Source organism: Gymnoscopelus microlampas, assembly GCF_963454915.1.
Source record: "Gymnoscopelus microlampas genome assembly, contig: SCAFFOLD_73, whole genome shotgun sequence".
Taxonomy (NCBI): Eukaryota; Metazoa; Chordata; class Actinopteri; order Myctophiformes; family Myctophidae; genus Gymnoscopelus; species Gymnoscopelus microlampas.
The window spans coordinates 119,822-135,317 of record NW_028155853.1 but is presented as its reverse complement, the minus strand read 5'-3'; the positions used below and the strand labels follow the sequence as shown (position 1 = coordinate 135,317).

General features: G+C 40.2%; 2 protein-coding genes across 2 annotated transcripts in view; one reads left to right on the top strand and one right to left on the bottom strand.

Moving 5' to 3' along the window:
- The window catches only part of LOC311041216 (NACHT, LRR and PYD domains-containing protein 3-like), a 33,376-nt gene extending 21,535 nt beyond the window's left edge, over positions 1-11,841 (top strand). Inside the window, exons 10-12 of the mRNA XM_084086125.1 lie at positions 3,043-3,216; positions 3,638-3,684; positions 10,227-11,841. Of these exons, the coding sequence (XP_083942251.1) occupies positions 3,043-3,216; positions 3,638-3,684; positions 10,227-10,759 (754 nt within the window). The 3' untranslated portion in view covers positions 10,760-11,841. The remainder of the gene's footprint in view (positions 1-3,042; positions 3,217-3,637; positions 3,685-10,226) is intronic.
- The window catches only part of LOC311041217 (putative high affinity immunoglobulin gamma Fc receptor IB), a gene marked incomplete at its 5' end in the record, with an annotated part of 80,987 nt that overhangs the window by 51,284 nt on the left and 14,207 nt on the right, over positions 1-15,496 (bottom strand). The window lies entirely within an intron of this gene.

The following is a 15,496-nucleotide window of genomic DNA, read 5'->3' as shown; positions in this document are numbered from 1 at the left end:
TGCCAATAATTTGTGGTCTGTACATAACCTTTAGAAGCAGTAGAAAGCTATATTATCTTGCAGTTCAAATATTGATCCCCAGCTTTGGAATGACCTGTGATGCTTGAAACGGATGCTTAACACATTACATGCCAAAAGAAAATCCAACGCTTCACTGCCATTGACGAGACGTCATTTGGTGTTTTGAAGTCACCAGAACAACATTCTAAAAGTCCTAAGAAATCCTAGTCGCAGAAATATGTTTAATTGGCATCAATCCAAGATGTCCACCAATTATTGTCAAAAAGCCATATAGAGATGCACATGTGCCAAAAAAGAACATGGTACTCCCTTGCACTTCAGTCAGGGTATTTTAATTCAATTGAAATCTCAGACGATTCAACGAGTCGAGTTTGCAGCGTGAGAATACCGCCGTCAATGCCGTGGCATGAAAATGGATTATGGGAGATGCATATATTGTTGGATGGCCTCTCACATTATCATACTTTCCTCTCCATTTTAATGACTGGCCTTTACAGCTAACTAGCTAAACTAACAGCTGACCAACACACAAAATAATGGAAGTTGGAACTTCATTGTCTATATTGGTTATATATTCATTTAATATTGGGATCACAAGGCAATTCTACTGGAATAATTGTTTATGACAACTCAAAGGCCTACAGTCCAGATGTATTATTATACACATTGCAACAAAGGCTTTAGTAAAATAGCCAGTGATTTTGGTATTTGGAAAGTGTGTATACAAACCTTTTTAATGGCGCACTAAAATGGCTCCAGATATTCTTGAAATTATACATTGATTGATAACATTTTAGAGTCATATAAGCACAACTACTCCTGAAGCACAGCATCCCTTTGCTTTGATGATGATGCACTTTGTTTGTGGCACAAACACCTCATGCATTTAAGCAATATTACATGAGAGGTTGTGCATTATTGTGATTATTGGCACGCCAGTGATGCGGTCTGCAGGCACGCATCACTGAATAATCACCAATAATAATCACGATAAAGCACAATAATCAATAATCACGATCACACCCTTATATTGCGATTATACAAACATATCAAAATGAATTCATATTGTGGGACATTTCTCTCTCAAAATAACAACCTTTTTGCGAGTATTATCTCTGTTATCTGACAGACAGACAGAGTCCAGAGAATGCCAGATTCACGGCCGCAAACGTCCCAGGCAAACTGCTAGCCTAGCCACTTTGCTGGCTCTGCTCTGCCAGACTTTTATATTTTGATTAGGTGTGTTGTCATGCTTGTTTGAAGCACGGGTAGATAGCTATTTCAACCAATCAGATTGCTTCGTCGGAACTTCCTGTTGTATAATGATTATTTACTCTACCGTCTTTTAAATGGAAGCAACATTGCCATGCATGGCTGTTCTATACTTTTCTATTTCTATGGTATTATGTGTGTGATGCTGGCTAAAGAGCAACTAATAGCGGTTTCACACTATGGTCCCGGGTGCGCACCCTGGGCCACTTGGCAGCAGAGCATGTGAGCGGAGCGACGCGATTTTGACGTGAGCGCGGAGCTGGTTATAAAAAGGTTGGAGCGCTACTCAGAGCGAGGACCGCCTCCCGCTCCAGGCCGCCCTCGCGGGGGCCGCGCACCGAATGTTTGAGCATGCCCGGTCGCACGGACTCAGAGACACACAGACATCCGCAGTGCACAGCGCACCGAGATGTCATTAGAATTTCTACTTTCTTTTTCTTTTCTTTTTTTTACTGTTGAGCGACCCGGTTTGAGCGGAGCGTGGAGCGAGATTTGCGCAAATCAACGTGAGCGAGGAGCGACGGGGAGCGGAGCGCGGGGGGAGTTGACGTGAGCGAATAGCGAGCGTGAAACCAGCCCCCTGGAGCGCCGAGCGGCATTTCCACCCGCTCCGCTCCGCTCACGTGCTCTGCTTGGCAGGTGTCGCGCTAGTGTGAATGTTGCGCATCGTTCCCCGAAACGGAACAACGTTCCGCACCCGAAACCACCTCGGGAGGTAGTTTCGGGTGCGATTCTTGCGTCCTCGGGTACGGTACGCTGCAATGTGAAAGCAAACGTACCGTTAGACGGAAGTGGCCCGCTATTTGTAATAGGTGACGGTATATAAACTCGACAAAAACAGTCAACAAAAGCACGTCGCAGATCAATCCACAGGGGTTCGACTATGGCCGGATCCGGGGAAGGATCCCTCTGGTCTAATGAAGAGATTTCATGCTTGCTGGACATTTGTGCAAACAAGGACATACAAACACAACAGGAGGAGCAGTGGCTCCTATTCACAAAGCAGTTTACGACCATATTTTGATCTTACTGGCTTTTCATAAATGATATATTTTTGTACTTAAGCTGTCGTGAAAGTTTTTAATATTTAGAGAAATTTAAAGTTTCAAATACAAAAGTAGTAGTAGTTGTGAAGGTTAGCAAACTGGACATTTAGACTGAATGTTTCCTGTATCCTCATCTTGCGCTAATGCACACAAGTGTTTCACCAGGTTTTATTTGTGTTGTTTCTCATAAGGTGCTGGTGCATCCGTTGTCCGTCAACAACACAGGCGTCTGTGCCTTGACTTCTGTGCGCTCACTGCGCTGAGTGCTCAGTGCGCTTTGCGTTGATTCTCTCCCCAGCTGCAACCCTATATTTTTGCGCGACCAGCACAAACATTGTCGCATAGTTGATGACGTCTGTGTCCACTGGCGATCCACTATGTGCATGCCGCCACCTATAGGATCGGGGGTATATATGCAAGTGTACTCGGGCGCGTTGGAGCCTTGGCCAATGTGAATGTGGCCCTGCTGGGAGAGGCGATCCGCATTCGGAACGCTCCGGTTCAATCGTATCCAATGTGAAACCGCCCTAACTCTAAGTCAAACTCCTCATTATCTGGGCATTATATGTTCTGTTACAGAATATCTGATTATGAGAAATCAACACAGAGTGTACAGTATCAGTATCTATATCTATATAAATGAGTTTTGAAACAAAATGAATAATACATTTTTGAATTATTTAAACTTGTGTGTTTTGTGTAGGATGTCAGGCTGTCAGGTCACAGAGGAAGGCTGTAAACATCTGGACTCCGCTCTGAGAGACAACCCCTCCCATCTGATAGAGCTTGACCTGAGCTACAATCACATTAGAAAGGAAGGAGAAACGATTCTCTTTGCCCTGAAGAATGACCCACGATTCAGCCTCACTAAACTCAAGTAAATTTTACTCTATATGATTAGATTACAGATTCAAGGTAATTTAAGGTAAAGTACAATTTACTGATATAATCTAAATTAATTAATTATAATACAATGTACTTTTCTCACATATATGTACTATTATTTATTACAGATATGTTGTATTTAGATTAGTTGTGAATATTGCCATTTCTTTAAAAGTCAAACATTGTTTAGTTGTCTGAAATGTAACAATTGAATAAGGTTCAAGATGTTCTTCTTCACTAGGTTAGGGGTTTGTTTCCCTCTTGAGACCACCTGTGTTGCCTAATAGATAAGAGCATAGTACATAAACTGCCTATTAAGATAACAACAACAACATTAACTCTGCAGCCCTGTACCTTATAGCACTGGTCTAGTTGATTTAAGGATACTGTTTAAATAGTGTTTTTCTCCACAGTGTGGACTGTGGAGGAGCCCACCGCATTATTCCAGGCTTTAAGAAATGTAAGTATCCATGGAAACCTAACCATATCTGTAACATTAAACAATCAGACAACTGGACATATATCAACAGTGTTGGGCAATATTACTTAATGATCTTAGGGTGTCCGCTGACGACAAAAATGTATCTGTTCTCCTACTCCTTGATTTAACCGCTGCTTTTGACACGATTGATCACAAAATTCTACTACAACGCATGGAGTACTGGATTGGTTTGTCAGGCACAGCCTTGTCTTGGTTTTACTCTTACCTAACAGGCAGAAGCTATTTTGTCAGCCTAGCTAACTTTGACTCAGACAAACACGACATCTGCTCTGGTATTCCACAGGGCTCAATTCTGGGTCCCTTATTGTTCTCCCTGTATATACTACCGCTGGGAGAACTCATCGCCGATCACGGAGTGAACTTCCATTTCTATGCTGATGATACCCAGCTGTATCTTTCGGTAGCTCCAGACGACCCCTGCGCTCTAGACCCATTGTTGACCTGTCTGTCCAGTATAAAATGCTGGATGAGTGAGAACTTTCTTAAGCTAAATGAGGATAAAACAGAAGTTCTCATAATTGGCTCCAGTGAGCAGAGAGTATCAATAATAAGTAGACTTGGTAACCTGGCTGTCGAAAGTAACACCACAGTAAAGAACCTGGGGGTTATTATCGATTCTGAATTGAATTTTAATACACACATTAATCATGTCACCAAGATTGCTTTCTTTCATCTTAGAAATATTGCGCGAATTAGAGACTATCTGTCGTTAGACGATGCAAAAACGTTGATCCACGCTTTTGTTTTCTCTCGGCTTGATTACTGCAACGCACTCTACTCTGGCCTGCCAAAGAAAACAACTGACAGATTACAACTTGTTCAAAATGCGGCAGCCAGAATTTTAACTAAAACTAGGATGAGAGAACATATCACTCCAGTTCTAGCTTCACTACACTGGCTCCCGGTTGTTTTTAGGATTGATTTAAAAATTATTTTAATAGTTTATAAAGCTCTAAATGGTCTGGCACCTTCCTACCTCTATGCAGGGTTGGGAGGGTTACTTTTAAAAAGGAATCCCCTACAGTTACAAGTTACTTGCTAAAAAATGTAGTCAGTAACGTAATCCTGTTACTCCATTTAAAAAGTAACTACTAGTTACTTTCAGTTACTTTTGGATTACTTTTAAGCAAAACTCTATTTAATTAGATAAAACACGTTTTACCATTGAAAGCAGGCCTGGAATTTCATGTCAATTATCTGAGGGCACAAAGGCCAAATGCCAGGGCAAGAAGGCCATCAAATAAAACGATGATTCCACGGAAATAATGAATTTAACTTGAAGGTTAAGGATGATTTAATTTTAATATAGTACAAGACAAGTGTAACTATCTGTGAAATATAACTCATTCATTTCATAAAATTATGTAGGCCTATTGGGAAATTACCAATATTTGTACAAAGTCATAGCCTATTGGTCTCAATATTTGTCACATTCAGCCCTGGACTTCACTGACTGTAGGGGTCACATTAATCACATTAGAATCACAGATTAGAGATTTATGTATTTTCCCCACAAGTTATTTTCATTCAAATGAAATGTGATTGAACTTGCACTATTAATGACTTTAGTTGGTTTTTCACAATTTAAAATGTAGTATTTCTTAATTATTAATAATTATAGCTTGTAGATTGGCTTTTTTCACCATTTTAAATTGTTTTAAACTATATATATGTTTTTAAAGGAACAGTTTTTCCAACCAACAGTGACAACAGTTAGCCTATATGGTTCTGTATCAGTGTATGAGTCAGTTTGAGCAGATTTCATTCTAATTGGCTACTATGACTGCCTATGAATTTCATAGGCCTGGGTAGGTCACCCTGGCCTGGCGGAGATCTACCCTGTTGTGCGCAGCAGGTGAAGGTAAACTTCCCACTTGGATTATTGTTAACACACAAAGAGAACATGGATATTGTTTGCAAAAGGATTATATTTATTGTCCACCAGAACGGTGAGATCACAGCTTCTTTCTAAACTTTACATGCATACTGTTATTTCGACTTATTATTATTTTATTGTTTGATGACGGTGTTATAATAATGTATAACTTGTTTTTAAAATTGATGAGGGGAAGGGAAGAATGTAATCTGCCTGTGACCCTGTAAACATTGACTAGACAGTAAAGACTCATTTTATTTATATAGTCTACAAAGAACTCAGGCCTATAAAATTATATTTATACCCCATAGGCTACTCTTTAAATAAAAAGCCTCATTTTATTTGACCTAAAAGAAGACTGCGCTACCGATTATTTATCCCCAATCCAATATACTGTATGTTCTCCTATCTATCCCCCTGTCTGCAGTGTTGCCTGGTCTGATTATTATAAGCCACATTGGGCTTACTTTTCTGAAGTTGCTTGTAAATAATGGTAGAACGGTTGTGAGCTTGTAGATCGTCTATTTTCAAATAGCCAAGCCAACATATATAAATATGTACATTGTTTAATGGACGACATATATATCTTTGAAGTGCTCATGTGGCCTTTTATAGTCGCTTCTTTTGGGCTTGTTTTCATAGACTTATTTTCTTATTTCTCTCGCAAAGTCTGGCAACACTGCTCTTGACGCAGCTGTCTCCAGTCTCACTGTGAGGATTTTACACAGAGAGCTGCGCGCTGCTCAACTCCAATCCATTGCGGTCTGTGCGGACTAGTGTGCGCTCTTGCAGGTGGTTGGTTGTTTCGTTTGGTGTTATAATAATTTATAACTTGTTTGTAAAATTAATGAGGGGAAGGGGAGAATGTAACCCTCCTGTAACGCCCGTTACAACACCCCCGTTACTGTAATCCAGATTACACATTTTAAAATGTACTCTAAAGCGTTACTGTTACGTTTTTTTTTTACTCCGTTACGTAACGGCGTTACATGTAATCCGTTGCTTCCCAACCCTGCCTCTCTGACTGCCTAGAGAGATATGTTCCAAACCGGCCCCTCAGGTCTTCAAGTGCTGACCTGCTCGAGGTGCCTACAAAGACATATAAAAAATACGGTGAAGCAGCATTCTGCTTTTACGGACCGACAGTGTGGAATAAACTCCCATTACACCTAAGACAGGCAGCCTCCGTCGATAGCTTTAAAGCACAGCTCAATACCTACTTCTTCACTCTTGCTTTTAGCTGATTCTCTGGTTGATTTTTAAAGCTCTGTGTTGTTACCCATGTCCTCACTGTATTGCCTGATTCACTGCCTTTTGCTATTATTTTACTGTTGTTTTATGCTTTTGCTTTTCTTTTTTTTGGCTTTATTGTTAAATTGGTTGTAACTGTAATTGTATTCTTGCTCTGTAAAGCACTTTGAGCTGCATTTCATGTCATGAAAGGTGCTATACAAATAAAGTTTATTATTTATTATTATTATTAATATTATTAAATAATGCTGCTACCTTGACACTGAACTCTTCTACCCCCGAAGAACGGTGGGCTGTGGTGGACAGGGCGACGGGGAGCAGACAGCTTGTTTATAAACGTTCTATTATTTTTATTTCCATAAATAGGTTATGTATTAACTAAATATAGACTTATTTCTCATCTACAGCTTTGATTGGATGAGTAATAATAATAATAATAATAATCATGATAATAATAATAAACTTTATTTGTATAGCACCTTTCATGATATGAAACGCAGCTCAAAGTGCTTTACAGAGCAAGATTACAATTACAGACAATTAATTTAATAATAATGGGAAAAAAGAAAAGCAAAAGCATAAAACAACATTAAAATAATAGCAAAAGGCAGTGAATCTGGCAAAACAGTGAGGACATGAATAACAACACAGATATTTAAAAATCAACCAAAAGCAAAAGTGAAGAAATAGGTCTTAAGCTGTGCTTTAAAGCTATCCACCGAGGCTGCCTGTCAAAACAACATTAAAATAGCAAAAACTTACTTCATAAATGTATCTTTTTCTTTCAAGACCGCAAGTCCAGTCTTATCGTTCCATGCTCGAACATAAGAGCACTAAGGCTTCACTTTTCCTATGAACCCAGAGTGCACGGGGCCGTTACTGGTGAACGTAATCTCAGACTTCACCCGCCAATCTAACAGGACATCATGGTACAGGGAATTCAAATGCCTTAGTTTTGCACAAAGCCTGTGGGACCAAGTGATATGTAATAACATTACTGTTTTTGGTAAATAATACCTTACACTACTCGTTACTGGGTAAAATAATAATATTACAGTAATATATTAAAAGTAACTTGTCGCTGCCCAACACTGTTTATCAATAGACAATTGGATATTTAATAATGGAAACACTGTGATTCCATTGCAGTCAACTGTGCTGAAAGAATTGATATTCATATTTAGTGTTGTGCAAAGTACTGAAAGTACACGTTTATACTTATACTATATGCTGTATATGCTAGCAAAATGCATTGGTTTAGCAACCAAGAAAGACCTAGAGAATATGAAGCCATATATAAAGGAACCTCTTTGCTTGTGCGTGAGCTGTGATTGGATAATGAGTGTGTGACGTAATGACCAGCATTGCTGTGAATGGGGAATAGAAAGCTGATGTTCACATCAGCTGACTGACAGCTGGTTATACAGCTTTGGCGTGCAAGACTTCCGTGTCCTGCATGAACTAACGCTATGCTTCATTGAATATAACCAGCTACCTAATATCCTGAACAAATAGTATGGATTCAAGGGTAAAACTAAAATGTGCGTAAGCAGTTAGGACCATACTATTCTCTCGAGACAGATTCAGAGCTCTGCAGCTGAATCTGTCGGAAACTCCCATTACAACGTGTGGAGTTGTTGTTATTAGGAATGAAAACAAAGGAGCACCACCGGAAGGTGAGGGCTGAAGGAGAGGGAAAGGGCCGACATCCGGTCTCTACACAGGGATTCTGGGAATTGGGCACAATGGGTGGTGCCACCAGAGGCAAATTCAAAGGATTTTATTGTTTTTTAGTTTTTTTTGCTGATGGGTTCCCAGATTGGGACGATACATCTTAGGGCGGTTTCACACTATGGTCCCGGGTGCGCACCCTGGACCACTTGGCTGATGTTGTGGTAGTGTGAACGTTGCGTATCGTTCTCCGAAACGGATCACCGTAGCGTACCCGAAACCACCTGGGGAGGTAGTCTCGGGTCCGATTGCTGCGGAGTCGGGAACGGAACGCGGCAGTGTGAATCCATCCGTACCAAGAGAAGGAAGTGGACTGCTAATCATATATCATGTATATATTTTTATAATGACGCATTATTTTAGCTGGGTTATACCTTCTCATAGTTCTACTTGAATGTTGACAAGAAATAATAATCCCGCTAAGTGTTTGAGTAGCACGAGCCGTGAAAAATAATAAACAAACGTGGCGAACGTATATATAAGGATAAATACACCAAGGATTAGTCTGTGACGTTACTGCTAAAATACCAAGGATGCGTCCGTGACCCCAATATCATATTACCATCAGACAACGTTACATTTTGAGGTTTCAAAGACCAGTGCACACACTGCTTTGGTTGTGTATTGTTGATCTGTTGTTATTATAACTCAAGACAAAGTCAGGAACACAGTCAAACTTTATTATTCACTCTAGACTGTGAATGACATTCTCTCGCCCAAAGCTCCATAGTCACCAGCGCCCCCATGAGGCACATATTTACCTTTACTGTTGAAATTAAATGGTCTCGAGTGCGCAAGAATCTTGGCCAGTGCTGGCCAAATGGGAGAAGCCATTCGAACTCGGGAACGATTTCATTCAATCGGACCCAGTGTGAAGCCGCCCTTAGAGATGGTTCCCAGTGAGTCTGCCAGAGCAGGCTTTTTAGTTGTCTCCGCCAGGCGGAAGGCGTGGCCGAGACTATATGTTTTGAACCCTGTCCGTCTGTCCTTGTGTCCGTCCATCCATCTGTGAACAGCTAATCTCTGGCACCATTGACCCGATGGACGTGAAACTGCACACACACTCCCTTGATGCCAGAGCAGAACCTCTGCCCCAAATGTTTCACATCGGTCTGTTATAGCACCACCAGGAGGCCGAATATTTTTTGGGATATTAGTATTACGTCTACAGATTTTGTCCTAACATTACGCAAATCGGTACACAGTATCTCTATAGTCATGTGATCAAGACGGATTTGTCTTTTTCATATTCCATCCTAATTGGCTAAGATTGGCTTCCAAAGTTTGCAGGAGTGGTCCGTTTTGAAAAAAATGCCTCAAATCATGAACACAGCGTGTGATTGTAGTGAAACTTTGCACGCACATTCCCACTAGGCCAAGGAATAAATGCCACCCTTTTCACATTGTCCTGTTATAGCGCCACCACCAGGAGGCGCATTTTTATAAAACACATGTTTTTATATTATTTTCACAATCCATCAACATTGCTGGCCCACAATAACCTACTTGACCTGGCGTAGACTTGTGCTCCGAGGAGCACTTTTTCCAGTGCAGTCCAGTTTTAAGACGGATTATATGAGATATGTCTTTAATTCAGTCAGCTATAACTTCAGATGAACAGAACAATGTTTTGTATTTTCAGATGCCTTTCAGCTTACCTTGGATCCAGACACGGCACATAAAAACCTCCTTCTATCAGAGTCCAACAGAAAGGTGACCTGGGTGAAAGAGGAGCAGCCATACCGTGATCTCCCACAAAGATTCCAGGATGTCTGTCAGGTGCTGTGCAAAGAGGAGCTGAGCGGACGTTGCTACTGGGAGGCGGAGGTCTCCAAACCGAGTAACATTGGCGTAGCATACACAGCAATCAGCAGAGAAGGAAACAAGAATGCCAGCAGACTGGGTTCCAATGAAAAGTCCTGGAGTGTGATGTGCTCTGACCAGGGCTGCTTCGCTTTGCATGGCGGCAATGAAGTCTACATATCCTCTATGTGTTCCCGTTCCAGTCGTCTTGGAGTGTATCTGGACCGGCCAGCTGGCACTCTGTCGTTTTACAGAGTGTCCTCTGACAAGGCCACACTCCTGCACCGCTTCAAGAATGAATTCACAGAGGCACTCTATGTTGGGGTCGAGGTTTACCCACAGTCCTCTGTGACCCTGTTTAAGCTAACCTAAGGCTTGGTTCATGGTATATGGGTCATGGTTCATGGCAACAAACCCAGTTCACTTCAAAGGAAAGGCTGGCTCAACTCTAGGACAGTCTGAAAAAGTTCTTGAACACTCTGGGTGCAGAATCTGAAAAAACGTATAAAGAAGATACAATCCTCACTCTCTGTAGAAGTCTAAGGAGTCTTATTTAGGAATGTTTCCGCAGCAGCAGTCTACCAAACAGATGCGTTTCAGCACGCAGGACTTCGTCAGTGTTGGCCGCAAGCCTGCGTGCCGCAAGCCTGCGCACCAAAACGCGTCAACATTATTAAAGGGACTACACCATGAATTTTAACTTTTCCTTCTTTTTTGCGTGTTTTTGGTCTCCTCTACCTCTCTTCTATCCCCAAAAATACCCCAGTTTGAGCACTCAGGCTTGGGTTTTATGTAAATTGGTCTCAAAACAGGCCACCTGATTTGCCCTCGCCCGTGACGTCACAAGCGATACCTACATTGTATAATCCCTCCCGTTTTTCAGCTCCAACATTTCAAAATAATAATCACTTTTTTTTCTTTTTTTAAAAAACTTTTTTCCACGCAGAACCAGGAGATAACATGCATACAAACTGTCTCAATAGCACCACGTGCCAAATAAGGACAATGTGGTATTGCAGGTGAAAGTGCTTTATAAGCCAGAGAGAAGTTAGTTGGAATGAGTATATCTGAGGCTTGATTTAGACTCAAACCTTTTGAAAAACGTCTGAGGTACATAAATTCTTCCATTTTCAAATAATTGCGGCAACAGTTGTTGCCTTCTCACCAAGCTGCTTGCCTATTGTGCTGTAGCCCATCCCAGCCTTGTGCAGGTCTACAATATTGGTCCTGATGTCCTTAGACAGCTCTTTGGTCTTGCCCATTGTGGAGTCAAGGTTAAAGTGTGTGCAGAAGTGTCTTTTATACAGGTGACAAGTTCAAACAGGGCAGTTAATACATACAGGTAATGAGTGGAGAATAGGAGGGCTTCTTAAAGCATTGGTTCTCAAAGTGGGGTCCGGGGACCCCCAGGGGTACTTGAGGGAGTTCCAGGGGGTCCCCAGCTAAATGATAGATTAGGCACCAAATGGACCCTTATGGGTCTGTAACTCTGAGCGTGTACAAATGGAACCAAATGGACCCTAACGGGTCCATTTGGTTCCATTTGTACACTCTCAGAGTTAAATTGACATAGATTTTACAATATAAATTGCGGTCCAAGTGATAGAAATGCCATTAAATGGGGGTCTGTAGCCCTAATGCATATCAAACTGGGGGTCCTTGAAATTAAAATGGTTGAGAATCACTGCTAGAGCCGTAAAAAATCTTCTCTTATGGGGGTCCCTGGCATATCTTTTGAAATGGGGGTCCGCGGGCTAATAAGTGTCAATTTGGGGGTCCTTGACATGAAAAGGTTTGAGAACCAATGTCTTAAAGAACAAGAAACAGGTCTGTGAGAGCCGGAATTCTTACTGGTTGGTAGGTGATCAAATACTTTCATGCATTAAAATACAAATTAATTTCTCTCACAATTGAATTGTACCTATGATAAAAAATACAGACCACTACATTCTTCGTATCAAATACTTGTTGTCCCCACTGTATCTATCTATCTATCAAAACATCCATAAGACATCCTCTCATAATGCTTAATGCTAAACATCCATAAGACATCCTCTCATAATGCTTAATGCTAAACATCCATAAGACTTCCTCTCAAACAATGCTTATAGTTTTGATTTTGAAGCTTTGGGTGTATAATGTTATTATTCTTTTTGATTTATGATACATTTGATTTCCATATTAATCACTGTTGTTACTGTTTTGTTTTGTTTTACTTTTATATTATTGTTAGTAATTTGCTCAGGTGGAGGTAAATGCAATCTACAGCTAAACCTTTGTCTTCGTTCCACGATTAATTAATAAAAAATATATATATACTGATATACTGTATATCAATGTTTCCCAAACAGTGGGTCGGGACCCATGTTTGTTCACTACATTTATTTCAAAAGATTTTAAAAAAGTCAATACATTTTAAAAACTTTTAAGAAGTAGTGAAAATAGCAGATCCAGAAGCTCGCAACGCGACTCGAAGCAACACGTTTTGAGCTTGTAGATCTGCTATTTTCACTAGTTTGGGTACCGGGCAAATGTCTAATTTCTCTTTTGGGTCTTGAGCTAAAATGTTTAGGAGCCACTGCTGTATTTAATGACCCAATATATTGGTCAATCCAATATATTGAACTACCTACTGTATAATCAAATGACTATAGTGGAATCAGTGGAAAATCTATGAAATCTATTTTGATGATGCCAAATCTCTTTGCCAAATGTCTTTGATGTGCATATTATGCGTGTATAGAAAGGTTCTGTGTATTGTGTGTTTGTTTGAAAGTTTCAAGTTTCAAGGTGTTCTTTATTAACCACTTAAACCCCATACCTAGTCCCTCAGGGCTCTATACTAGTGTTGTTTTCGCTTTATATTCAATATCGTTGCTGAAAATAGCCGATCGACAAGCTCATGATGAGTTGTGCGCTTATCGATCTGCAATTTTCTGCAGTGGTTTTCCCAGAATAACTGGCGGTTTTAGTGGTTAATTAAACAAGGTTAAAGATGTTATCAGTTTCTGAAATCATACCATAATATGGGTTCTGTATTTGTTTATTAGAACACACACACACACACACACACACACACACACACACACACACACACACACACACACACACACACACACACACACACATACAGATTCAGACACCTTATGGACTTAAACCCTGGTGGTTAACATCTAACATGACAGCTGTCAGTCAAAATGACCAGCCCACTAACTACACATGACAACATCATCAAATATTTACACCTGACACAATGGGAGACATTGCAGGCCATGATAGTCATTTATGTGTTGTATTGAAGGATTGATTCAGTCTCTGTAGCTAACAATATGAGGTGTCCTTTTAGGGTTTTTAATTGATATATGCACACGCACAATTTACAGGGTGGTGTGTGTGTGTGGTTCTACATGAAGTAACATCAAATAAACAAACGATTAACGTCAATACAGTATTTAGCTATTTAGTGTTTAGACTTAAAGGCGCTACAGTCAACATTTTCATAAACAACAAATTGTCATATATAATGCAACATAGGTCAACTGTAGTGAAATATAATTTAAATAAAATAAAATAATGAATAAACATCATAAAACATAAATATTTAGGCTACTCGCTTGTGGTCACAGACGCAAACTGTGCGTCTGTTAATCAATTAACTGTTCAGCAATGCTCGTTGGTGGGTGACTCATGGGGATTGGTCACTGCTCAATTACTACTTGAGCCTTTTGCACATGTATGATTTTGTTATTACAATATTTTATGAATCCATTTTGTACTCAGTCATTGTTATTATTTAATAGAAGTAGTAGTAGTAGTAGTAGTAGGCCTACAGTTTTACAAGTGATAGCTTTAGGTTACTAGTAGAAGTTATAATAGCAGTAGTATAGCCATGGAGGCCTGTGGATGTGGTGCTGCGTCCGCTGGTGCAGAGCGACACTGTGTGGATCCCTGGAGGCCTATCGCTGGTTCTCTCCTAAAATCCAGCTGGGAGTGGGACACATGGCATTTGGTCAGATGAGGGACAGCAACCTTGCACAGAGCAATGACAAAACACTTAATGACACGCTCCCTCTCTAAGTAGCCATGGATTTGATGCAGAAATCTGAAACAGTTTAACAACACAAATCTTGTATGGGGTCCCCTGGCACAAAATATTTTCAGATGTGAGTCTGCGACCAAAAACATATTAATTTGGGGATCCTTGCTTGACATGAGTTTTGAGAACCACTGATGCCTGCTTGTGTGTGTGTGTGTGTGTGTGTGTGTGTGTGTGTGTGTGTGTGTGTGTGTGTGTGTGTGTGTGTGTGTGTGTGTGTGTGTGTGTGTGTGTGTGTGTGTGTGTGTGTGTGTGTGTGTGTGTGTGTGTGTCTTCTCTAGGGGCAGTGTATTTACAGTATATGTGGCATAATCTGATATTATGCACTTATGACTGATGTTGCAATCTTCTGTCACCGTTTGATGTCTGTTGGGTAACTGAACTCAGACAGAGGTCAGAGGTATTTCTGGTGTCACATGGTCTTTTTATTATGTGGCCATTTTTTTGCATGCGCACCCTTTTCCATTCTGTTCCCTTTTATGACAGTTCACATGCATCGAGATTTAGATGTATTTATTGATTTACTTACTTATTTGTGTATTTGTTTGTTTGTTCATTAGTTTGTTAGTTTGTGCATTCGTTCATTCATTCATTGATTCATTCTTCAGTGTGTTTATTTCATTTTTTCATGCCTTATTGTTGTGTATGGAAATGTGGACATACTGCCATAGCACAGGACATTTGGGGGTTTTACACATTAGTTTTATGTCACACGCAGTGCCACTTGTAGCCTATTGATGACACTAGCTGCTCAAAGCATGAGAGATTAAAAGGAGAACAGACCTGTTCAACACACTTCTATTTGTTGTTTTTGATGAAAGTTATACATATTTTAAAAATACAATATGTGCACATGTTTGTGCTACATTATTTAAAAGACGATATATTTGTGTATGTATCACATTTTCTTTACATTTTATTCAAAGATTATTTGTACGCATTGAAATATTTTTTGTGGAGTTATTTACATAATACCGAGATGTATTTGTGTTAATCCTTCAGTGTGAATTTGT